The sequence below is a fragment of the Alligator sinensis genome, unplaced genomic scaffold (assembly GCF_000455745.1).
Source record: "Alligator sinensis unplaced genomic scaffold, ASM45574v1 scaffold335_1, whole genome shotgun sequence".
Lineage (NCBI taxonomy): Eukaryota > Metazoa > Chordata > Crocodylia > Alligatoridae > Alligator > Alligator sinensis.
In genome coordinates, this window is record NW_005842354.1 from 388,842 (window position 1) to 414,088 (window position 25,247).

Here is a 25,247-nt window from a genome sequence, read left to right on the forward strand (position 1 = left end):
TCCCTACACATACTCACATACTCATACCATTAGGTCACATTAGTTCACACACACACATACTCATACCATAAGTTCATACTCCCTACACAGGTGTGCCAGAAGGAAGTGACATAAAAATCACCGGGTGACTATGTGACTAAGGGATCTCCTGGTATTGGAAGGTATGTTTGAAAGACTGGTTATACTGGTTTCACACTTTCTGGGCATGTCTACATGTGTGCTTTACTGCATGTTAGACTAATTTAAATAATAATTTAATAGTAAAGCATCACCGTCTACACGTGCACCACAATTAGTGTGCAGTAGATTCATTTACTCTGGTGTAGGATAGTCCTGTCAAACACAGGTACTATCCTATACCACAGTAAATCACTGTGTTTAAACACTTCTGTAGGTGGTGATGTTGGGATTAGTTTGCACCCCACTATGTACAACAAACAGCTGAGGACCTGACTTATTGTATCAATTGATCCTGATCTTTTTTTCAAGCTCAGCCTTCAATATTGCAGTTCTTCCAAAATGTACAAATCTAGGGTTCAGAATATGTTTATTTCTTTTGGATGAAACTTTTATGGGCACATCTACACGTGATGTTATGTCGCTGTAGTGACACACTATGGTGACATAGCATCCAAAAGTGTCTACATATGACCAGCAGCTACTTCACCAAAGCAGTGCACTCCCCCATTATAGCACACCTCTATGGCGACATAGTTGCTAAAAATAACCGTGTGTCACATACCAAAAGAAAGTACTGAAGCATGGCGCAGTAACAACATTGTCATAGGGTGTCATGAAGACGCACCCTATGTGAATAAGTTCTTTTTAACTGAACAAAATTATAAGATTAAAATTGCCTTGTTTTATAAACATTAATTCCTTATACCCTGCAACTCCATTGTGTTTATTTGGGCTCTAGTACAACTTAAAATATATACAATGGACAATGGCTTACCTTTTCCTTTGAATTGGGTTTCAACAGAGACCCATAGGAAGAAGATTAGAGAGGTTTTAACTGGGACAGCAAATACATATATTTGTGTTCATGAATTAAAGTATATCAGCCATCTTACTTGTTGTGATGATTTCCTTAGAGCTTAGGGGGAATACGGTTCAAACTTTGTATATTGCATGGATTTTAGATAGTCATCTCCTGTGACAGAATTCTTTGGCAGTATAGCATACTAGCAATCCTGCATCAGTAAGGCACTCCTATTGTAGGCATAGCCTGAATGATTACTGCTAAGACTAAGACCTTGATGCTTTAAAAATGTACAGGTGAGGGTTCTAGGGTCTCTCCCTCCATTCTTCCTCACAACACAGGATACCAGTCAGATTTTTAACACCAAAGTAAAAGAAAGGGTTGCAGCTCAACAAAGGTGTAAGGTTCATCTGAAATAATAAGTGAAGCTTTCTGTTCCAAAAAATATTAAAAATTTCCCTTTTCTGCTTACATATTACTAGGAGCTACTTATTGTGTTTTCACTGTATATTTGAGATTGACTCTGCTGATCCATTTTGGCCCACATCCTGGCACAGTAGCTTTCCACCACAGTTCCCTTTTAATTTTGTTCTTGTGTTATATAAAGAGACTTCCCCTCCTCCCCTCCACTAAGCCACTAATGTGGTCTTCATTAGAAAGGTGGGCTATTATATGTATTTCCTGAATTCATAATATTCCTTGTGCCAATGAAACTCCAAAGAAACTATAAAAAATGTAAAGAATGCCAAAATCAACCCAAAGTCAAATTTAAGCAGTTAAGCAAACGAAAACATAATAGATGGATTTCCAGAAAGAATGTTCAAGGTTTCAAGCAAGCAAGAATAGGAAACAAAAGCTGTACTGGGGAGTCACAAGGGACTCAGGCGTTAAAATGTGAGCCCATTTCTCTTAAAGAAATTATACTCTTTCTTATGAGATAATCTTAGGAAGCTGTTGGCATATGGATAATGTGCAATGACTCTTGAGAGAAACACCAGTGCATTTTTCTAATGTCTCCCAGCACCTCTCAGCACTCAGTAGATGAAGTTTTAATCTGCCTGTCAGGGTTTTATAAACATCAGCTAGAAGTGTTTACAGTTAACATGGTGGCCTTAGGCCAGATGAAGTATTAACACCATGTGTTACCATTTAATTAAATGTGTTTTTGTGAAAACCAATATTTCAAAAAAGGAACAAATCTGTAATTTTTTAATAATATTCACACTCACCCATGGAAGCACTGTATGGTGATTGTATTTAAAACAAAAGGTTATTTTAAATTCTTGCAAATGAGGGCATCCTTCAGCTTACATCTTCTCATGTATTTACCATATGCTACTATTAATGTTGTGATTGCAATGCAGTGTAGATATATCCAAACTAAATACATCTCATATAGCTACCAAGAGCAGCCTACCTGTGGAAGCCCCAAGCTCAGCAGCGGGTGTCAAACACATTTAAGAAGCTGGGTAAATACCTGAGCATTACGTCCATGCTGAGTTCTGGGCTTCCATGGCTGTACTACTACCAGTACTTGGTGTAATTAGTTAAAATATAGTTCAGGTATGTCTATATCATGGGCATGAAAATCATATTGCCTCACGAGCTGGATGAGTGGCACAGGGCAAGTCCGTGGTTTAGATCAAACCCACAGATTTCTCCCCCCCCAACTCCCTCCCAGCTCCATTCTCAATCTAGCACACATGGCTTATGCTCTGGGACCCGTACCACACTCGGTACCCATCCCAGTCAGTCTGGGATCTGTGCCGCAGGTGACACCCTCTCTTCCTCCCCCACTGGCTGGTCTGGAACTGCGCCGCATGTGGCATGCTTCCGAGACCAGACTGGCCAGGATGGTCACTACATCTGGTGCAGGTCCCAGGACAGAAACTTCATGTGGCACCTCCTCCCCCAGCTAGTCCAGGACCCACACCACACATGGCACAGTTCTAGACTGGAGAGGTGGGGGACTGCAAGTAGTGAGGATCTCAGACTGGCTGGGGTGGAACCACATGCAGTGTGGGTCCCAGGGCGCTGCATGTAGCACAGATCCCAAATCAGTCAAAGAGGGCACCACATGCAGTGCACATCCCAGGCCTTGTGTGTGGGTCTGCTCTGGCAGCATGTGAGTCAACTCAGAACCAGGGGCAGCACAGAGGGCTGGATGACATGGTTCCATGGGTCATATCCAGCCCAAGGGCTGTATCTTTGACATGCCTGGTCTCTCCCATGCAGTTGTAGTGAGGGGCAGTTTAATAGGTGGTGCTCTGCTTCAGTGCTAGAGACCCAAAGTCAGATTTTTCTCTCGCTTACACTTTTGGCTCCAGTGGAGTTACCTCTGATATTCAACAATATAAGAGAATCAGGCCTCCTTGCTTTTGTATTGTTGTGTGGTATTTTACAGCTACACTCATACCTGTGGTAGTATTTTACACCTACTTTCCTCAGATGGAAAAGATTATACAATATACAAAGTGGTTTAGAATGACGCCCTTCAGGTCTTGCTCCTGGCTCTGGTTTCTCACTATGTGGCTTAAGAATCAGTATGCTGAGCCACTTGGCCATTGAGTACAGGAAAGTGCCTTGCATGATGTAAGAGTGAAATTTTTGATAGTTCCAGAAGCATTCCTGGTTCAGTTCCCCCAGCTTAGAAAAAAGCCAGTGTCACTGACAAAGGGCCAACTGGGAATATTAGAAATGATAAACAAATGGATTGCCTCCAGACATTATCAGCGAAGGGGAGGGTCCTACTGGAAAATACCATATACAAGTCCTGATTCCTCTCTCATTTACATCACAACAACTTAACTTCAGTAGAGAAACTCTCATGTGTTAAGTGTACAATTTATACCAGGTAAGAGAGGAAGAAGTGAGGTATAAGTGAGGAAGAACTGGGCCCATAATATGTTTATTAAACATATAATTTTTTACTTCTGAAAATCTACAACTGTACCAACACTGTATCTGAACATGGAGATAAATATAGGCTCCCTTTCAATTTTTATTTTACATGTAACAGATACAGCCATGAAAATCAACTTAATTCCAAAGCCTGCAGCAACAAGGCTTGTCAATATTTTTGACAATATATAAGTGCTGTTACATATTTCTGCATATTTTTATATGTAAGTGCTGTTACATATTTCTGCCTGCCATTAAAGAGTGCTTGTTTAAAAATACAGAAGAAAAGTATATTGAATAATACCCTTACTCCCTAAATCCATAAATCTGAGTTGAAAAGTTCAGCCTGATTAACTCATGAATACTTTGTCCGAGATTTGTTGAACACAGTCCAAGTTTTGGGATTCTTGAATGTCAACACATGGAAATATCTTCTCAAGGGATTAGACAGAGACTTAAAACAAAAGTACATTCTAGAATGGGTCAGAAATATGATTTTTGTTTTATCAGGTCAGGCTGTTTTCCTTTCTTATTTTGAATATTTATGAGCTGTAGGAAAGCTGGCATGGAACATACGTCTATTGCATCGTTTCTCTGCCATGTGTAGTTAAATCTTCTTACTTATTTAGAGTTTTATTAAAGGGGTTTCCCCACTTATTTTCTAACAAAGTGGGGTGATTAGGGAAGGGTAAAAGATCAGAACTGGCTTTTCCCAAATCCAACCTTGAACCATTTTTGCAAGTGCAGTCTAATCACTCCAGCCCTAGTCTTTGACCCTAGGTTTGCTCCCATTTTCCCTCCTTCCTTCACAACATTCCTTTTTCAGAACCCTAACTAGCCTTCACTTCCCTAAATCTGCTATTAGTAATGGCAGCTATCCAGACTGCTTATTACTCATATAGACATTGGGAAGACTGTCATGGTTCATGATCAGGCAGTCAGGACTGGGAAATGATTTATATGAATGTCTGAAGTAAGCGGCATAACTGTTAAATACTAAAATAGAATTGAATAGGATCTGTGGGCCTATACCAGGGGTGGGCAAAATACAGTCCGCGGGCCAGATCTGGACTGCGAGACCATACTATCCAGCCCATGGGGCCCCTAAAAAAATTTTGAAAATTAAAATTTATCTATCCTTGGTTCCTGTCAAAGATGACAGGAACCAAAAATGGTAGGACCCAGGGGAAGCCCTGGAGAGCTCCTGCAGCAGCAGGGCATGCCCGGCCCTGCCCTCCCTCCCTGCCTCGTGCCCAGAGTTTCCTGCTGCAGCCGCTCACAGCGCATGCAGGGCTGTCCTGAGCAGGGACAGGCAGCCCCACGCAGGCTGCGAGCAGCTGCAGCGTGGGGCGCCGGCCACGGGGTGGGAGAGGGGCCCCTTTTCCCCCACACTCAGCACCAGCTTGTAACCCAGCCCCACACCAGCTGTGGGTTTGCCTGTTGGGGCTGCGCCACAGCAGCAGCAGCTGCGTCCCTCCCCCGCTTGCCGCTCCGGGCAGTGTTTGCTGCTGCTGACCATTGCGCGAGTTCTGGGTGGGTAGCAGCAGCAAACGCTGCCCAATGCAGCAAGCGGGGGGCACAGCTGCTGCCGCTGTGTACAGCACTGACAGGCAAGCTGAGAGTCGGCACAGGGTCAAGGCTGGGAGCGGGGCTGGGTTACAAGCTGGTGCTGAGCGTGAGGTAAAGCGGCCCCTCCCCTGCCCCATGCCCAGTTCCCTGTGCTGCAGCCACTCACAGCCCACATGGGGCCGTCTGTGCCTGCTCAGAACAGCTCCATATGGACTGTGAGCGACTTCAGCAGGGAGCTCCGGGCATGGGGTTGGGGGGAAGGGCCGCTTTACCTCCACGCTCAGTACCAGCTCCTTTCCTGCCGGTGAGCAGTGGGTTGGGGCTGCACGCTGTCCCCTGCCTGTACCAGGGGGCTGGGGGGGGGGCACTGGGAGTGAGCGGGTGCAGGAGCAGGGCCTGCACCCATATCCCAGGGCCAGCGCCAGCACGGCCCAGAGCAGGGCAGCAGAGGTACAGAGTCCCGGCCGGCAGGGACTCTTTGGAGCCAGGCCAGCTTCCCGTTCTCTCTGCTGGTGCATCCCAGCCCAGCTCCACAGACCCCTCCCAGCCTGTGCCCTGCTCTGGGCCCCACCAGTGCTGGCCCTGGGACATTGGCCTCAAGACATTGGGACATTGGTCCCAAGATGGTGACCAGGGGGTAGGGCACCTGTTAAGGGGCAAGGCTATCCATGTGGCCCTTGACAGCTTGCCACAATGTGGTAAGGGGCCCTCCGCCTGAAATAATTGCCTGCCTCTGGCCTATACACAGGCTGACTGGGCACTGTTCAGCATAGTATGGTTCTGTAGCCTTGTGACTACGGCACTCAACTGAGGAGGAGTCTTGGGTTTCAATCCCTGTTCCAGGAATCCATTTCTGTAGTTTATATTAAACAGTCATGGGATAAAATGTGGAAACAGGGGCCAGAACACCTCCTTGCTGCGTGACTTAATCATTAAACTGCAAAGCCAAACTCATTCGCTTTTTCTCTCTCTTGGGCACGATCACTCTTGCTTTCCTTACTACCTCTTGGTGCAGCATTAACAAGAAGGTTGGAGAATTCATTTACCTGTTCTCACATATAACATAGTGGTTTGGGCATTATTGTGTAAGATCATAGAACTGTAGAAAATAAGGGTTAGGAGGGACCTCAGGAGGTCATCTAGTACAACACACTGCTCAAAGCAGGACCATCCCCTACTGTGAAGATGTGAGATGCTAGTTTGAACCTCTTCAGGCTGAGGAAGAAACTGAACCCAAGTCTCCCACCTCATAAGCTAGTGCTTCAACAATGGCGCTATTCTATATAAAAGTTGGACACAATTCCACTATACCCACTTCCCCTGCCCCCTGGCAATTGTGTTTTGAAAGAAAGTGATTACAACTGCATTTTGTGAGGGATCCAATCCTGTTAGTTAGGCTTGCTCTGAAAATCTCTACTGGATTGACCCTTCCAGGGGAGCTAGGTATCCAGTTTTTGGAACCTAATTTGGCTTAGGCCTGAAATAGGGACTGAGCTATGGGACAGACAGTGTGGGCAGCTACAAGTAAGTGTGGGGGATGGGTAGAGATCTAGAGTACTGCAGAGAGTGGGGGAGTGGGGGAGTAGTGGGTTCAATCTGGGCCAGCAGGGGAGGTGGGGGTGTTTATGCTAAAGCATAGCCTAGAGTGGCTACACATTAGTGTGACATGAGCTGCGTAACATGGATGTGAGAGAATCCTGCCCTGGAGTGGCATAACTTTGAGCCACCTAACAAGTGCTTAAAACTAGTTTCAGGTGTTTCTATACAGATAATCCAGGTGTTAACAGCTCCATGAGCCACCCAAAATTACCATGTAACAAGGCCCTAACAAGGGCCAAAGAGCAATAGGCAGTATCAAAATTCTGGGCCAAAGTACTTACCAAGAGATGGTGAGTACCCTCGGTTCCCACTGATCTACAAGGAGGAGCTTAAATTCTCTATCAATTAATTAACTGATTAATATGATGTTATGGGGCAGACACTTCACAGAAAGGCCATTCTGTAAATACCTGGGGAGAGCATGTGTTTAGTCAGTGACTGTAGATGTAACGAAAGCAGGAGGGGCAATGGTCCCAAGCTACCATTTCCTTGTTGAATGACCAAGGCATGCTTCTTTTGGCAGGATACCCTCATAGGGCTTGCCCTGACCCACAGTATGTTCCTTAGGGCTGTGCGAAATGGCACCGTTCCATTTTGCCTTGAGTTCCAGCGTTTCGATGAAACAGTATTTCATTTCAAATTTCATTTCTAGTTGAAGCAGCTGCTCCGTTCCATTGAAATAGAAAAGCTATTTTGAAGCTGTTTCGACTTTTGCTGGGGATGGGAAGTCATCCCAGCTGGGCTGACTTTCCATCCCCAGCGCTAGATCGTGCCGGGGGCGGAAGGCAGCCCAGCTGGGCTGCTTTCCCATCCCCTGTGCTACATCACCCCGGGGTGGGAGGCAGCCCAACTGGGTTGCTTCTCTGTCCCCTGCGCTACATCATGCCGGGGGGTGGAAGGCAGCCCAGCTGGGCTGCTTCTCAGTTCCCCGCACTACATCGCTGCTCCCTGCCAGATCTTGCACTGGGGATGGGAAGTCAGCCCACCTGCACTGACTTCCCATCCCCAGCCTATGGTCAAAACATTTCAATTTTTGAAACATTTTGACCTGCCTCGTTTTGTTTTGAGGCTATTTTGATGGCCTTTGTTTCATTCTGATTTTGCTGTTTCAACCTTGAAATTGGTCGAAACAGTGTTGGAGTGAAACAGTAAAGAGTGTCGGAACAAAACGGCCGGTAAAATTTTGCACAGCCCTAATGTTCCCTTCTCCCCCAGCTGGGCTTAACCCTACCTACAAGGGCTCCTATATACAGGTTGGGCTGCCTCAGGATTTTTCCCTGCCACTATAAAAATCTATCTGCATTTAATGCAAGGAACTGACCTATCCAGTCCATTCTGACAGAGGTTATGTCAATAAAACCTGAGTCCAGAGTACCTTGTAGTCAGCACCAATTGGTTTCTTGCATTCCTCGCAAGTGTTGGAGTAGAGGCTTTCATAACATTTCACACAGTATGGGTTCTCCTCTTTCAGTATGTATTTCTTGCCAAAAAGGGACTCCTTGCAATAGTGGCAGTCAAAGCGTTCAGTCATTTTGATGTCTGGAATCCTGGTGGCCTATCATAGAAAAAGAAAACCAGCAGATTCAGATTAAGGTCTTATTAGTACGTTAACACTGGAATCCAGAACTCCAATAAAGGAACAGCTTCAGGCCTACTACATAGTGCACTGCCTCTATTCAGTAATTTAATGCCAAGCAATTTCAACACCATTTCTTTTAATTTATTAAATCAACATATGAGGGAAAATGGGAATACATAGACTGCTGTGCTGAACCAGACCTGTGGCCACCTACTCCAACACTTTGTCTCTGACAGTGCTTAGTACCAGGGGCTTCAGAAGAAAATGCAAGGATTCTCATAACAAATAATATAATATTCTAGGGGAGTTTGCATCACGGATGGCATTTACAACATTACTTTCATAAACTTGCTTCAGTTTTTGCAGAATAGCCTTGCACGGTGAACAACCTGGCTTTATTCCCACTCCTTTTTTCCAGTGGCAGAGTTGAGTGTTTCTTGCTGTGAAGAATTTTCAAATTATTTTGTGGATCTTATCACTGAGCTTTCTGCATGCATAGAAATAGTTGAGTCAGGAATAGCAGTGCAGAGGAACACATGATCTTTTTAATGCAAGTTGTGGTCAATAGTTTTTGTGAATGCTTGTCAGGCTGCAGCCTAAGTTATGTTCCTCCTGGATGCTGGAATCTAGCAAGGAGATGCTAGTTTGTTATGAGAGATGACTATCAATGCTTTCCTGTGGGACAGAAAGATTCAGGCTCCTCTTAAAATCAGACTTCAAAGCTCTTTGAGAATAAACTGAATTTTTACTCTGACAATTACACTTATAATTCACTTTCTAGTCCTTCTTTATGAAGGTGACTCTAGAGAAGATAATAGAAAATCAACCTGAGTAGGATACAGAGTCCTCAGGTCTCTTAGGCTAGGGACAGACATTACACATAAACCAATTTAAATGATCGGAAACTGGTTTAAACCTGTAACAGGACAGATGTTCAGTGCACATAAACCAGTTTGAAAATGGCTGAAACTGGTTTGAGATAAACCTAGTTGAATGTAGTATCAGACTTAACTGATTTGGGTCAAACCAGTTTATGCAATGTCTGTCCCAGACCCCTTCCTGATTTAAGTTAAATCAGAGTCCTCCAGCATCTCAGATGCTTTGCAACTTTGGGAGGGCCCTGCCCCTCTGCTCCCTGGCTGCAGCTCTGGCAGAGACTGTATATACAGTGGCATCTGCCTGGATTCCTCCTGCTCCCCCACCCCACCACCACCACTCCCTGCTAAAGCAGGGATTTCTCCCTCCACTCTGCCTTATACAGACACCTCTCAGCATTAGCTAGCATACCACATGCTGGCTACAGTCCGTGCTGTGGGAGACAGGACAAAGGCAGACAGGACAGTGTTGGCTAAGGGCTTTTTGGAGCTAATTATCAGGTAGCTGGTAATGTTCCTCCCTTCCTTCCTTGGAAAAAGTTGTTTAAGAAGAGCTTGAAGGCTGTTGATTTGTTTGATGGGCTGATAAATATTAACATTTCCTGTGTAACTCAGTGCTTTGTTATCAGCAGTGAGGGGTACGGACCCCTCCCTAACCAAAGCATCCTGCCAGGGCCTGGCCATGCCCCCCCCCCCCTCCCAGCTCAGCACTGTGGAAGGAAGGGCTGCTCTAGCACCCCCTGGCTTCTAGCCTGAGCCACTGCAGGCATGTGCCTGAATTTCTTCAGTCCAGAGGGGATGTCCATACAGTTACAAACTAGCTTAGCCTAGCCAGGTTAGACTAACCTGCAAAGATTGAATCAATTCAGGCCCAGGCTTTTTAAATGGGCCCTAGCCTTAATCACCAGTCATTTTGGTTTAGACCTAGTTATGGTAGAGACTTTGCTGAATGTTGTTGTTTTATATCCTTAGTGTAAAGAGAAGCATAAAGATCATAGGTGGCATAGGGATCATTTGACCCCTGCTGACTTCCTGCCCTTTGGGCAAGGGGCTGAACCCAATGATCTTGCGAGGTCCCTTACAGCCCTAGTGTCTATGAAATCTATAACATAAGAACATAAGTATACTGTGTAGCCCAGTATCCTGCCTTGACAGTGGCAGAAGTGGATGTTAGAGAAAGAGCACTGAACTGGACAGATCTGGAGTGATCTGTCCCCTATTCATTACCCACCCTGGGATTCACTGTTATTGGTTTAGAGATGCCATAGGAAACATCACTAACTGTCTTGTTCAACAGCTATTAATACTTCTATCATCCATAAATCTGTCTAGTCCCTTTTTGAACTTGGTTATGCTATCTGCTTCTCCTGTGGCCATGTATTCCACAAGTTAACTACCACATTTACTTGAATACAAAATGAGGTTTTTTTTCCCCAATCAGCATAGAGGGAAAAGCTCCTAATCTTACATTCATGTACAAGGAAATCTCACTAAATTCAGTTTCTGTCATTAAATTGTTGCCAAGAGCAACGTATGCTCAGTAACAAAAACCAAGTATGGAACTGAAATGCAGCCAACACTAAACGTGACTATAAAACACACGGCCCATATTGGATAAACTTACTGATGGGAACCTTCCTTTTTTTGGCCTTTAAAAAAATGGGCAGGTATTTCCTTCACAGGGAACTGGCACCAAGCCTGAAGGTATACTAGAATGCCAGGCCAGCACTGGGAGAGACAGAGCCAGCCCTGACACCTTTCCCTTGGTGCCAAAAATCCTTGATTTTAACCAGAAGGCCAAGATGCTGATCACAAGGGCAAGTTAGTGCAGCTCATCTGAACAAGACATATGATAGGGCATATTGTGCTCAGTCCCTCCCAGCACCAACTCTTTTTCACTCAATGGTGAGCCACTACATTGAATACATTTTAGGTGCATCTACATGAGACATTTACTGCACAGTTGACTGATTAAGTATGCAGTAAATATCTTGGCATCTACACATGCACTTCTATTAGGGTGCATGAAACTAATAAATACCACAGCAGGGTAGTACTTGTAAATACAAGTAAAACCCTGCTATGGAGTTTTTTTCATGTGCAGCAGCACATGTGTAGATGCTGCCCCAGTTGGCTGGAGCACAGGGTATCTCAGTGCAGGGCTAGCCGGCTGATAGCCCTTGTGCTGAAGCACCCTTCTGCCTCAGCCAGCCATGCTGCAGCCCAGTTGGAGCCTCCCTGGGCTGGCAGACTGACCCCTGGGACTCTGCCAGCCTGTGTTGCTCCAACTGGGTTGCATGTGCTGTGCATGAATAAATTCTGGAGCAATATGTGTCAGAGTTTATTGTGCGCATTAATTGCATGTGAACATGTGTAAGTGGTTATGTCAAAATAAGCTGTGCTGCCACACTCTGGAGGTCCTGTCTCTGGTGGGACACCACCTATGGCCATGCAGATTTAGTCTTGGAGAGCTCTGCTCATGGGGTATACCCCTCAACTTGCTTGCCATGCCTTGATCTTTACAATTAGAGGGAGGGTCCTGGAGTGTCCAAAACAATCCTCATAAGATGCTGGTATGGCGAGTGTACTTGGGGTCCTCCTCCCCTTTCACCTCTTCCATATGCCAACTGGGCATCAAATTGTGGTTCTAGCCAGGAGTCCTTGATGCATAGGATCTGGGCCATGAGCTGACTCCTGGAGCAGCTTAGGTGACCATGCTTGTCAGATATGCACCAAGTGCGTCCTTTGGTATCGCAACTACAGGTTCACAAAAATTATCATTAATTCATAGAGACAACACCCCATGCACATCTGTCATGGGAATTCATTAACTTTCCCAAAATATAAATAAATCAATTCTTCAATTCTTGATGAATTCATATACTTCTTAATCAACACTGTCCTTAATTAATGGGCTCTTCTGCCTGTAGCAGTAACTGATTGGGGCTGCCAATTGATTAGTAGGTCCACCCTCTCCCTGTTCTGGGTACTTGTGCAATTTCCAACTTAACTTCAAGCAACAGAAGAGAAATGGTGTCTTCTAAGTGTCCAGGTCTCCAAGTCACTCATGCCTTCTGACTCACATGCACCTTCTTTTCCTGTGGGTCTTTGTATAGGGGTCCATGCAGAGCCTCTCCCATAGCTTGCTCCTGCTGCCCCTCTCCTGGGAGTTGGAGCTCACCAGGCAGCTGGAGTCGGTCCCATCTTGCTTGCCTCATGGTAGCTGAAGTCTCGCTGCTGCAGAGCTCCTGAAGCTACTTCTGTGTTGCCCCGTTCTTTCCTGCTCGCCTGCTCAGGGCACAGGCTTATGATGTCAGCCATGATGTGTGCACCAATCCACAGCAAGCACCAATTTATGAAATGGGGCTGCTGCTGTGCATGCTGCTCCGTTGCTGGTGTCACTGCTCCTGCAGGTAGGGAACATCGATCTCCTGCCCTTACTGGGCTTATGGTTGCTCTTTGCTAACAGCCAAGCATGTCTCCCAGGGTCCTCCCATGCCAGTATCACGATGTCTGGCATTGCCCAGCATCACACATCCCTCCATTTACATCACCTTGGGGTGTATTCAAGACTGTGTCGCCACCTTTACCTCATTCTCGCTCTTCACCCACAGGTTGTTGCTCCATGTTCTGGGCGGTGTCCGGACCCTTGCACTTGGACAAGAAGTAGCAACTTTGTCAGCGATTCCTGATCTGTACCCAGTTGTAAATTTGAAAGACTGTAACTGGCACACACCTGTTTAGGCTACACTTCTCTTCCCTTCCCTTCATTTCCTCCCGGCAGATCCCACAGTATTGAGCACCTACTCACTAGCCCTGAGCCATGGGGTTGCTTCAGCCTCCTCTCCAGTCTCCTTTCCTAAAAGGATGTAAAAAGGATTGACAAAGTAGTTTGAGCTGCAAAGTCTTTGATCTGCAGCTTTAATCAGCCAGCCCTATCTCTTCTTATCCTAGCTAGCTGAGCAATTTATCTGTGATTGTAGAGATCATATCAGCTTGTTGAACAAGAAGCATTCACTCTTTATGACTCAAGTTCACAACCAAGCGTTCTTGTTGGATGTCCAGCACCTTCTGGACCTGCAGTAACACCAGCTGATGAGAATGCTTTGTATTTTACACTGGGCCAGAGGTCTGAGCATATGAGCTTCTCAGTGGGCATCATCCTCTTTCCTGCTTTGACCTTTAATTAGTGCAGGGTGACCACACCTTAAAACCCTGAAGAAATGAGTTAGTGCAAAGCACAGTCACTGTCTATGAAGTAGTGTTTATCCATAAGGAGCACATTAACCCCGTGCTTCATAATCTGCAGTGTTTGTCAATTGTTCTGGAGTGACAATTAAACTGGATTTGACCTATAAAGCCCTAAATGGTTCAGGTCCTAGTAACAACAGTGGCCTTCTCTCTCTCATGTGTACACCCAAGCAACAGCAGTCAGCTGAGGTTCTCAAACTTGGAGGCTTCTGCTTTAAACAAAAGGAGGCTGATCATTGGGTATTCTTGGCAGTGGCCCCATGAGGCTGGAGTTCATTTCCCTCCACAATTCATATAGTCTGCAAGGGGGTTTGCTGTGAGATTCCAAGTTTTACTTCTGGTGGGGAAAGTCTTAAGGAGGACTGAAGGGGAAAAGTTTGTTTTGGTGGATACAAAGGGTTTTTTTTATGCTGTTTCTGATCTACTGAACTGTCTGTTGTAAATTGCTATGTGGATGTCTTTATGAATGCAAACAGATTAACAATGGGTTAGTTCCTAAAGACTTTTACAGACCCATGGCAGAAGAAATGGAAGACTACACCTGGAAGGTTTTTGTTTAGAATAGGCAGGCCTACAGCCATTAACCAGTAAGGAGCACCAGATCAGCTGTTTTGCTTTTGCAGAAGAGAGAGGACCTCTTATATCAAAAGACAACTGGAGTGGATACATCTGTGAAGGATGCAGCCTTCTTGGAGGAAATAGGACCTCTCTGATAAATGGTCACAAGGCCTCACTTACTACCTTAAGTACAGTGGGGAGTTAAGATAGCAGAGAAAAGGAGGGCTGAACATTTTTGTCTTTCCTTGTGCTGATTCTCTTCACATTTACACCCGTGTAAATAGGGAATCATTGCACTGAAATTAATGGAATTACACCAACACAAAACTTATGAATGCAGAGAATCAGACTGGAGCTGTGCAAAACCTATATCCAAATACATGAATTTGAGACAGAAGTTCAGAGTTTTACCCTTTTACCTAGTAGTTTCTTGTAGCCTTCAGAATTCTAGTACAGATGAGGGCTATAAAACAGTGAACAGTTTCCCTAGGACTACCAGGTACCAGAGACACAAAGTGTAGCTCCAGAATCTTGCAAAGCTGAGGTTTGAGTTCAAGCAAGATCCACATCTGCAAAGCTTGGGAGAGATGGTTTATATAGATCCCATTTTTACTCAGTGGCATTACAAAATTATTTGCAGCTTTTCCTATTAAAGGAAGAATTAAAAGTATGGGCCTGTCCAGTGATAAGGTAGTAATGCAAAGGAAACTATTTGTTTGCAATGAAAAATACTCCTCTCAAGCTTAGCCTGTTGACTGAGTTTATGCTAGTGAAGAGGCCCTACGCTGTGGGTGGGCTGAGACCGCTTCACAGTAAGTTAATGAAATTGCTTCACTGTTTATCTAGCTCTGACTCTTTCCATCTCATCACTGAATGTATGTTCACTGACCCATAATTGTTCACTTACTATCTCAATGGTAATTGTAACAACAGTGTTTACAATCAATAAAAATTAGTCTCCTCCTTATCCTAGTAGTAAACCAGAAATTGTTCATCCCATTATAAGAACCTCACATTTACAATAAGTCAAATATCACATCATGCTTCAAAAGAGAATAGAAATTCTCAGACAACCTTTTTCCTTTTGCACCTGGTAAAAAGATAGTGCAGCATGTCCAGAATGTAGCTGCAATTTCTGCCCTGCTCTTGCTAGCAGGGAAGTGATTACACAAAATCATCGAAGGATGGTCCACCAAATTAGCTTCAAATCCTTTCCATTTTACCTCTAACAAGTTCACCTGAATATAAGTAGTTACTAAAAATTACACCACCACATTGAAACTCCCTCAAAAAAAAAAAAAAAAGAATACTGATGGAAGGCAGCAGGGGAAATGTCCTTACCATAAAAGGCAGGAGTCCAATTATATTTGAAGAACAAAAGCTGCTAACTCTTGCTGAAGTTGTGCACACAGGTATGAAACAAAATCTTAGCCTCCCTAGAGTCAATGGGAGTTTTGCCGTTTTCTTCAAAGGGGCCAGGATTTCACCCTCAATCTGTAAATTATGCTATTAGCCAGCTGCACAGAACTTAAGTGGTCCTCAGACACACGCCTATGAGGAAGCACACACCTACAACGGACATGCCTTTGGATGGGACGTGTGTACGTAGAATTTTTTCACTCTGTTTATTTTTCTTTAACTCAAGAAAGGAAGATTTATGTCTGGCAGCTCCAGTGACATAAGCCATGCAGGTCTACAGCATTTGGAAACAATTTATGTTAATGTTCTGAAGGCTAAAGTGTTAAGATTTATGATGGCCTTTGTAGTTTTGAACTAACAGTTTGAGCTGTGACTCTTACTGGCAAGAGATGTTTATTTTCCTGTAACTTAGCAGTTATTGCTACAATCATTATCTATCATCTTGTTGCAGCAACCGCAAGCAACTCTTCCAAGTTCTAATAATTTTTCCAATCAAGGCCATAATGCCATGCAGGTAACCAGCTAATGTAATTTATTTTTATTTTACTTGAAGGAGAGATTAAATATCCTTTTATCCAGAAGCATTAGCATGGAAAAAAGTGCCCAGGATAAATGGGAATCCACCTGAAGTGCAGTGAGAGGAACTAATATGATGTATATTTACAGTACAAAACCCGGGGGGGGCTGCTATGGAGATGACAAAAATTATGGGTAACAGGAGATAAGAACCTACATGGCTTGGAGTTTTGACTGTGGATGGCATGGCAAGGGCTGCTTTGCCATGCCTAATTCTCAGGAAGACTCCTTTGACCAGGAGTCAAATATATATCTGACCAGGCAGATTTGTACTAGCAGAAGACTGTATTTCTGTATTTTCTGGGTTTTCATGGGACTAGTAGTAGTATTGCTTCATTCAGCCTGGTTCTAGGGCTTTCTGTATCAGCTGGATGGCCCTACTAGGAGGGTTAGTCTGGCCTTCAAATCTGCAATCATGAACAGCTCAAATGTGGTTACATTAAGCACATCATGCCATACATTTTACAAAAAAAAAAATCTCCATTCTGTACACACACTGCCAAGGTCCTACGCTAAAATCCATGTCTTGGAGATGTATGTGCATGTTTGCAATTAATTAATTGTGTGGAATTTACAGCAGTTACCTGTTCCTGCTTCCACTGTCCTGTAGTGTCATTTTAATAGGATTCCTTTTCTCATGTGACAATCAGTACTCTATAGTTTTCCACTGTGAATCTAACAAGAGCATCAGAAGAGTTAAACTACTTTGGGCTAAACTGTGCCCTTCCATATGTAGGGAGAGGGTGGAAGTGTCCTTTCCTGCTTGATTTCCCTGCACCAGCAACACTGGTGCTACCTCACTAAGCATGTAAGAGCCAGTCTCACTCCAGGTCATGAGCAGCTATGCCCGGGGCCACTTAGGGATCAAGGTGCCAACTAAGGTTGACAAGCCAGGTCAGAAAGCCAGGAAGCTGGGGGACAAGGAAGAGAACAGAATCAGAGAGTAACCCAGGTTGAGAAGGTCATGTAGACTATATAGTCCACCTGTCCTGGATTGTTACTGGGGATGGTGGAGGCTGGGTACAGTGTGGGAAATAATTCTTTACGAATGAGCTTGAATAATGACATGTGAATTACTGGGTAGAACTTCAGTGTCTTGGGGAGTTGTAATTCAAAGGCTACCAGGTTTACTTGTTGGGTTATGTAGAAGAAGGGGTTGAGGAAATGGTAATTCAGTTTCCGTTGTAGTACAAATACATTAGATTTTAGACATAAGGCTTATAATTAGATATGATGCTTTATTTTTGCAAAATGCTTCTGTATTCAACATGGCTTGCTAATAGCTTCTGCATATAGGTTAAAGGCAGCTTTACACATAGAGTTTCACAATCGCACCTGTTCATTAACCTAGAATTACACAAAGATAAGGGGTTACTAAAGGACATTGAGCTTACCACAACTTCCCCAACACGCATGTGCCTTCGTCTATCCCATAATAAGTTGAGTCTAACTTAAAAGGTCCTGACATCCTGTGGAAACTTAGACGTAACGGTAAAATTGTGAAACTGCCAATAGTTAAGAGACACGCTACAGTTCTTTGTTTAGGTAAGCTATAAAAGACCCTCAGACAAAGACTGAGGGTCGACTCTGCTTTGGGTTACTTAACCCCTTTGTCGACCGATTGCGCAATCAATAAATTTATAATGAACCCAGCCTGAGTCTGTGACTCCCTCCTTGAGGTGATTGGAAAAGCCTCCAGGGGCACGAAACTAGCAATTTGTGCAACACCGTGAAGTCCAGTCTGTATGGAGGTGTTCAGTCAACAGCCACATTTGCTGCTCCACAGAGTAGGCAGGCCCTGGCTGGCAGTGCTGGTTTGCTTTCTGCTCTTAGGCCTTTTTGCCCTTTTCAGGTGTTGCTTTGATAGCCCCTGGACTTTCTGAAATACGGCATACAAATTCTCTTGCCATGGGTTTGTCATAGTTTGTGGGTAAATTGGGATGCAACTGGGGATGGAATCCATAATTAGCAAAGAAAGGGCTTTGCCTGGTTGAGCCATGTTCCAAGTTGTTTTAAGAGAATTCTGAAAGTGTTAAGAGTGAGACCAAGTGTCTTGTTGAAAAATAGGGTAACAGCAAAGGTATTGTTCCAAGACCAGATTGGTCCTCAGCCTATTTGTCTGGGGACGGTAGGCTGATGCAAGATGGTAGGTGCAGGACTTCACACCAGAACTGGGCCACATGATCTGATATGATGCAATGTGGGAAGCTGTGGAGCTATACCACATAGTCCAACCACAGCCAGGCTGTACATTCCACTGAAGGAAGGCCCCCACTTTTTCCTCAGCAGGGGGAAAAAGTGGGCCATTTTTGTGAGTTGATCCATTGTGGTCAGGACTGAACAGAAACTTTTAAGAGACTGGCAGTTCTATGATGAAGTCCAAGGGGATTGCAGATCATAGACAAGGCTCACCTTCACTTGATTCCTGGAACAGGTTCTGTATTGGGATGGGAATTAAAGGCAGCATTGGAAAAGGAACCCCCTGAAGTGTTGCCAGTTCTCATCATACCTTTCAGATAGTAGGAGGGGTGCACAGGACCCTGTGAAATGAGCCTGGAGCACAGCAAATTTATTGTGAAGGTGGTGTGCCTCTTCATACCAGTGCTGGCTGTTCTCCTGGTAGTATGCCACCTGGGACTGGAGGGATTGATTCTCAGCCAGCAACTGCTGCACCTAGGCTTCAAATACTTGATGGGTCAAGGCAAGCTGATTCAGCCAGTCTTGCTTGGCTTGCAGATCTCCCCAAGTTGTGGCATCCAAGTTGGTCAGGTCCAAGGGCATCAGTAGGGGATTGGGTTCCATACCATACCCCCTTCATGAAATGGGTGGTCTGGGCAAACTGTCACATGGTCAGCCAGGTCTGGGGACACTTGGGGAATTGAGGTGCCAACTGGGGTTGGGAGTAACGAGCAGATTACAAGGGCAAGCTGAGTCAGGAAGTCAGGGGTTCAGGCACAGAGCAGAATCAGAGAGCAACCTGGGTCAAAAAGCCAGGAAATCAGGTAGAGACTAGAGTCAGAGCACAACCTGGAGGGGTCAGCAAAGTTAGTGAGATCAGGTTGAACCCTACTGTCCTGACACTTCCTGTTCCAGGTCAGGGGTTTATATGGGAAGAACTGGAGGATAAGCTGACCTCAGCCAACCACTCTGGTGCCAGTGAGTAGGCAGCCTTGATCAGCCTGGGTGACCTGCTGCAGGAAGGCAGGCTGAGATGAGTAGCTGTGCTGATCAGGCCAAGGCACCAGGTTTGAGGTTGTGGCATGACAACCAGAAGTGTCTAGCAGAAACACTGTGAGGAGGCTGACCATGGGAGGGACAGTGCCTAGAACACTGCACTCTATGGGAGGTACTATTATGTGCTCTCCACCTGCTGCACAAACAGTGTTTCACTCTGGCTGCTGGTGTATTCCTCCTCTGTAAAAGTGCCTTCCTTGATTACGAAGAGAAAAAAAGTGATTTTTGATATTCTAGACATCAAACCCTTGTACTAAGGACAGACACACTCTCTTTATGAAAGTCCCTGACATGGGAGCTCCCAGGGTAGGGTGGGCAGAAGTTCTGTCTTCTATTTCACTTCCTGTGTTGGAAAGTATGACTAGTAAAGGAAAGAAGTTGTTGGAAACCTTAGTGCCTTGTACTCAAGTGTTCGTACTAATCCTGTAAGTATAACAGGAATGTGTAACCATTGTCTTGGTTGGTCTCTGTCCTTTTCATGGGGCATGTTGTCCCTCTTTGTCTTTTTTATCGTTTCTTAAGAGAGGGGAAGTCTCCCTCTACTACAATCTTATTAAGAGCTGGACCTAAAGGCTTAATGAAGGAATTCAACAGTACATCTTTAAGACTTCATAAGATAAGAATAGGCTCAGGTGTCAGGGCTGCTGACCCTGTCCATACCCCATGGTTGTATCCAGCTGACCTCATGCCCCATGGTTATATCCAGGTTGGGAGCTTGAAAGGAAAATGTTAATATCCAAGATAATTTCTTTTAATCTCAGGTTTGTTCCTTACTTTCTTCTCAAGGTGCTAAATCTCACAATAAACATTCTTAAAACCATCCAGAAATTCTTTGCAGATTTGACCTTTCTTGATGGTGCTACATTTTAAAAAACAAAAGTAAAGATACTTCTTTATGAAAACTCTATTGGGTCTTCCATATACATGATAAAAAATACAGGGCTCAAGCCATTTTAAAATATATATCTTGCTTTACACATCATCTTCAAATAAACATCTAAGTCAAGAATGGCTTCTTTCTAGTCGTTCCTCTCCATCTTACTTGCCCCACCACAATTTTTGTGAAGGATATAACATTTTGATTTCTGTTCTCAAGGTGTTTAGATCAGTTTTCTAGGAAGACTATGTGTATTACCACGTGCAAAGGAACACAAGATACCTAGTAATCAGGTTCATATTGGGGTTGCATAGTCGGTTTACTAGTAACTGGAGAGGCTACTATTTAATATTGTTTCAGTGCATTTTTAGGAAGAAAAAAAAGAAAGTATCCCTTGTGTGGGAAGGTTTCTGTTGTGTCTGGCTACAGAAGCACAGATTATAGTAGGAGTAACTGGACACTCTAGTTATGGTTTGTGCGTGGTTTGTTTTGTTTGGCAACCAACAAGTTTCTGCTCCAATTCAAAATCATCCAAAAGTCATTGAGTAAGCACCAGGGAAACTTGTAAGGATAGAAGCCACAGAAGATCTAAACACAGCCAGTTCAACACCATATCCAGCACAATTTACAACATAATTAACTGAGATTTGTTACAAGAATGACTAGATTATATGCAGATTTACATATATTTCTACCACTGCAAAAGAAACCTATTTACACAACCCTGACTATGAAACTTAATTTTACAGTGGCAAGAAAATTCACAGGTAAGTTAAAGGATCTGGGATGATGCTCTTATTTAATGCCTCCTGATGCTTTCCCTGCAGCATAAATAAGGCTGCAGTTTATCTGAGGTGAGGATATCAACTTCTCAGCAACTTAAATTTAGAAACCTGTATATATTAAGGATACATTTAAACAGAAAATCAAGGGGAAAAAAGAAAAAAAAGGTACAAAATGAATAAAATCTATCATCATCTCTTGGCCCTACCAGGCAGTGGTACCACACAAACAAAGAAATGAATGGTTACAAATTTAATTACACCCTCACCAACAGATGTATGTTCCTCAAGAAATAGATTGATTTCTTTTATTGTTATGCAGACAACCAGTACAGTCCCCAAGCAAAGATTCAAGGATATAACCAGACACCAAGAGGATGCCATGTGGTACCACACACTGAGAATTCTAGCTTTTCCCATGGTTCCCATAACACAGTCCATGAACTAGGAGCAGAACAGTTTCTTACACACTGCATAGCTCATCCTTTCCAGAGAAGAATAGAGGCATACTAAGCAGCAGGCATGGAGGAGATATACATTATTACTCAGCCTGTCCTACAGAAAAGTCCATCTGGGTTTCTCAATTCGATACTTTTTAATGAGTTCACAATGGCCCTCGCTACCTAAATTGCTTACACAACTCTCCTGATAATTTGGGAATCAGCAAGCACAGCATTATGTACATTTTTTATGAATTCTGGTTATTTTGCTGTATCAGTGAATGCCTGAATGTCTGTGGAATCCACCAACTGCTGTCTAGACTTCCAGAGCAGATCAGGGAGAAAGGAGGGCTGCAACATCTTGATTGCTTATGGTCAAATGGAAGACTATAGCTTGAATGAAACCAGTTTTACTGTAGCTTCTTGGCGGGGGGGAGGGGGACAGTGAAGGGAGTCAGAAAGCAGAAGCAAGACAACAGAGATAAGAGATACACTGATTGGTCTTAAAATCCAGAAAATTTAAGGCCTGGTCTATTTGAGTTCTGCTGCCAAAAAAACCTGAATGCATCAACAGTCAACTTTGTTCTAGGGTGCTGGAACTCCATCTTTATGGTAGCAGATTATCACCTCTCTGTAAAACAAGTCCTCTGCTACCCTTTCCCTGGCAGCTGGTAAGTGTACACTTGCCCATTTTGCAGCTACTGCAGTCCCTTAAGCAGCTGTTGCCTTTCTGGGGTACACTTTGCTGGCATAGCTGCTGTAGTGGATAAGCCAGTAGCCCTGCAAATATGATGGGCTCTGGTGGCTTCTCTGGTGGCTGCTGTCCACTGCTTGACCTGGTGGCAGAAACAGTATAGTGGAGAAGAGGCCTGAAAGATTTGGGGGTGAACTGAAAGTGACTCAGACAAAGGGAGCTTGGACAGGGGAGAGGAACAGAGGTGCCATCTTCCATAGCAGAGGCTTTCTTTTTAAATGAGGAAAAAAAGATTTTGCCTGCATAACAAGGGGAGACTTAGATGCCAAGGTTCAGAGGAAAAGCCACATGAAGGAATGAGGTTCCTGAACTCAGAGGACTCTGACTTAATACAAAAGAACTCTCTAGGAAACTGCAAAAGATAACTGCAGGACCGTGTTATGTTATCTTGGGTAGATCTGTATGTTTCCTGTAATAGCTAAAGAGTAATCACTCCTTTAGATCTCTTACAAAATCTGTGCATCTCTGCTTCTGCTGTGAAGTGTCCTTGACAAGCTGAACTACAAATGAATGAGCCACCCAAAGGCTTGTTGTGTTCATGTTGATGAAGTGTTAAGGTTTCAAGCTTACACATACAAACCCTGCAATGAAGAGATTAAGGTTATTTCATTGTTACAGCCACTTACACTGCTCTTACAGTTTTTGAATGTATGTACTGTTACTTAACCCCACAATCAGTACTAGGTTATAAAACATCATATCAAGTCTAGGGGGATATGCAAATTAACAATGAATGAGAATCATAGCTTTTTATTTTCCCAATATGAGTATTTAACTATTTAGCTTTAAAGGAAACCTCCAGCAGTTCTTGATCAAACCTCATCTTCTACATGTGGCTAATTAATATTTCTGAAAATTTAACATCTCTGTGGATGTTAATAATGTACCTGAGCTTTATTCTGTGGAGACTGTCATTATTCTGCTGTCTCCTACCCTCACATGGGATGAATCTGCATTGCAAATGACTGTTTATGTAAATGCAGCATTAACACTGCACAAGTAAAATTAATCCGTCTAAAAATGTAAATGATCATGTTCCTAATCCTTGAGGACTGAGCTCTCTTTGATTCAGGATGCCAGTGGGGGAGGGAGAAAAGGGGCCTGTTGACCATCTTTATACCCTTCAGCCATTGTCTGAAGATGGAAGAGGCTCGGGCCTGCTCTAAGCCTGGGCCTGCTGGGTCTAAGCACCCAGCCTGTGGAGTCCTGGAAGGGGTGGCACTGAGTTGGCCAGCAACAGCCATTAAAGGTACAAAGTATGAACAACAAGCATCAGTAGCCAGGAGGTATTTATGACTCATTTGCAGAAAAAGAATCTTTCTTTGTTTAGTAATGCTAGAATGTATACAGTCTTCAATCAGGCTTTGAAGTCTGAAGCTCTGACTTGGGCAAGCTTATTGGTGCACACTCAGGCCTGCTTTATGACAGACACAGTCAGGGGTGGATCCAGGAGGGATGCTGTGGCATGGACACCTTCCTACCCCTCCCCTCTTCCCCCCGCCCCCAGCCTTTTCTGCAGGAGAAGCATCCCTTCCACCCCTCCATGTTCAATGGCATCACCCCTATCCTCCACTCCTCCCCACTCCCTTATCCACCACTGCTGCTATCTTTGGCTGCCTGGGGTAGGGGTGGGGGTAAAGGCAGGGATGGGTAGAGAGCTCTAGAGCAGCAGATGCCCTCCTTCCCATTCTCACCCCACTCCCTGCTGCTGTCCAATCCAACCAGGCTCCCCCAGAGCTAGGCTTAGCCAGAGACACTGGCAGCAGCAGGTCGGTTCCCCCACTCTGCCCAGTCCCCGTGGTGTTCCCTGTCAATATGAGAGCAGTTGCAGGGAAGGGAATCTGCTCACTGTCTCAATGTCTAGCCAAGCCTAGCTCCACAATGCAGCCTGCCTGCAGCAGGGCGAGAGTGGCACTGGAGTGTCCCTGCCCCAGGCTCAGCTGGGGACAGCGGCAGTAGTGGGTAGGGGGTGGAATGGGAAGGGAGGGCATCTGCCACTGAGCACAGAGGGGAAGGGAGTGGGGAGAGAAGAGTCTTACCTGTTTGAGGAACTTCAAAAAGTTCCCACTGCTGCTTCTATGGCAACAGAGAGGATGCGCTATGATGCAGTGCAGGTTGCTGCTCCCGCACCACCCTTTCCAAAAAACTAAATTCACCCATGGACCCATTGCCTCATTTCTGGGAGCTGGCAGGCCCAGAACAGCAGCAGGTGTGCAGGTCTTGCATCTGGGTGGCTTTCTTTGGCATGGCACAACAGTGGGTGGTATAGACATGCGCTACACTGCCTCTCAGACTGTTCCAGCAGCACTGCCCGTGTTGTTACACCTGACTGTGTTGGCGGGAAGGACATTTATGCTAATTTCAAGGAAGAAGGCTGGGCTTCATGTTGTTTCTTAAAAACCATAGCATCCTAGTTCAGAACCTAGAAAGTCAGGAAGAGAGGATCTGTTTGTGTCTGGGATCCTAACAAAGAATTATAGCTGTAAGCTCTTCTGTGAGGAGTGGTGTTTCAGCATGTCAAATAAGTGTCTGGTATACCATAGTGCTACTGAGTAATGAATAATAACTAATTTACTAAAATAAATAGGAGTAGTTACAAGACAAAACACATATTTTCTGCTGACCACATTGCTTTCTGCATGATTTTGAGGTGATGATATATATGATGATATATATACAATATATATAATGTTATAGACCTATGGTTGTTAAAACCTAAGGTAAAATACCAGTAAGATAGGATATTTCAGCAACAACTTCTCTGGATTATCCTAGCTACCCAATTCCAGGACATTGATTCTGAAGCCTAGATAAAATAAATATTAGCATTGTCACCTGTTTTACTACTAAG

At 44.3% G+C, this 25,247-nt stretch overlaps 1 protein-coding gene across 10 annotated transcripts in view; it reads right to left on the bottom strand.

Moving 5' to 3' along the window:
- Positions 1–25,247, bottom strand: part of FHL2 (four and a half LIM domains 2) — a 73,547-nt gene that overhangs the window by 17,831 nt on the left and 30,469 nt on the right. For 5 of the 10 annotated variants that reach the window (XM_025210509.1, XM_025210510.1, XM_025210513.1 and 2 more), the window contains one exon: positions 8,427–8,606. In XM_025210509.1, coding sequence (XP_025066294.1) covers positions 8,427–8,582 — 156 coding nt within the window. In that variant the 5' untranslated portion in view covers positions 8,583–8,606. Of the gene's footprint in view, positions 1–8,426; positions 8,607–13,095; positions 13,160–13,241; positions 13,337–25,247 lie in introns of those variants that run through there. The other 5 variants (XM_025210508.1, XM_025210516.1, XM_025210511.1 and 2 more) reach the window with 5 other exon arrangements.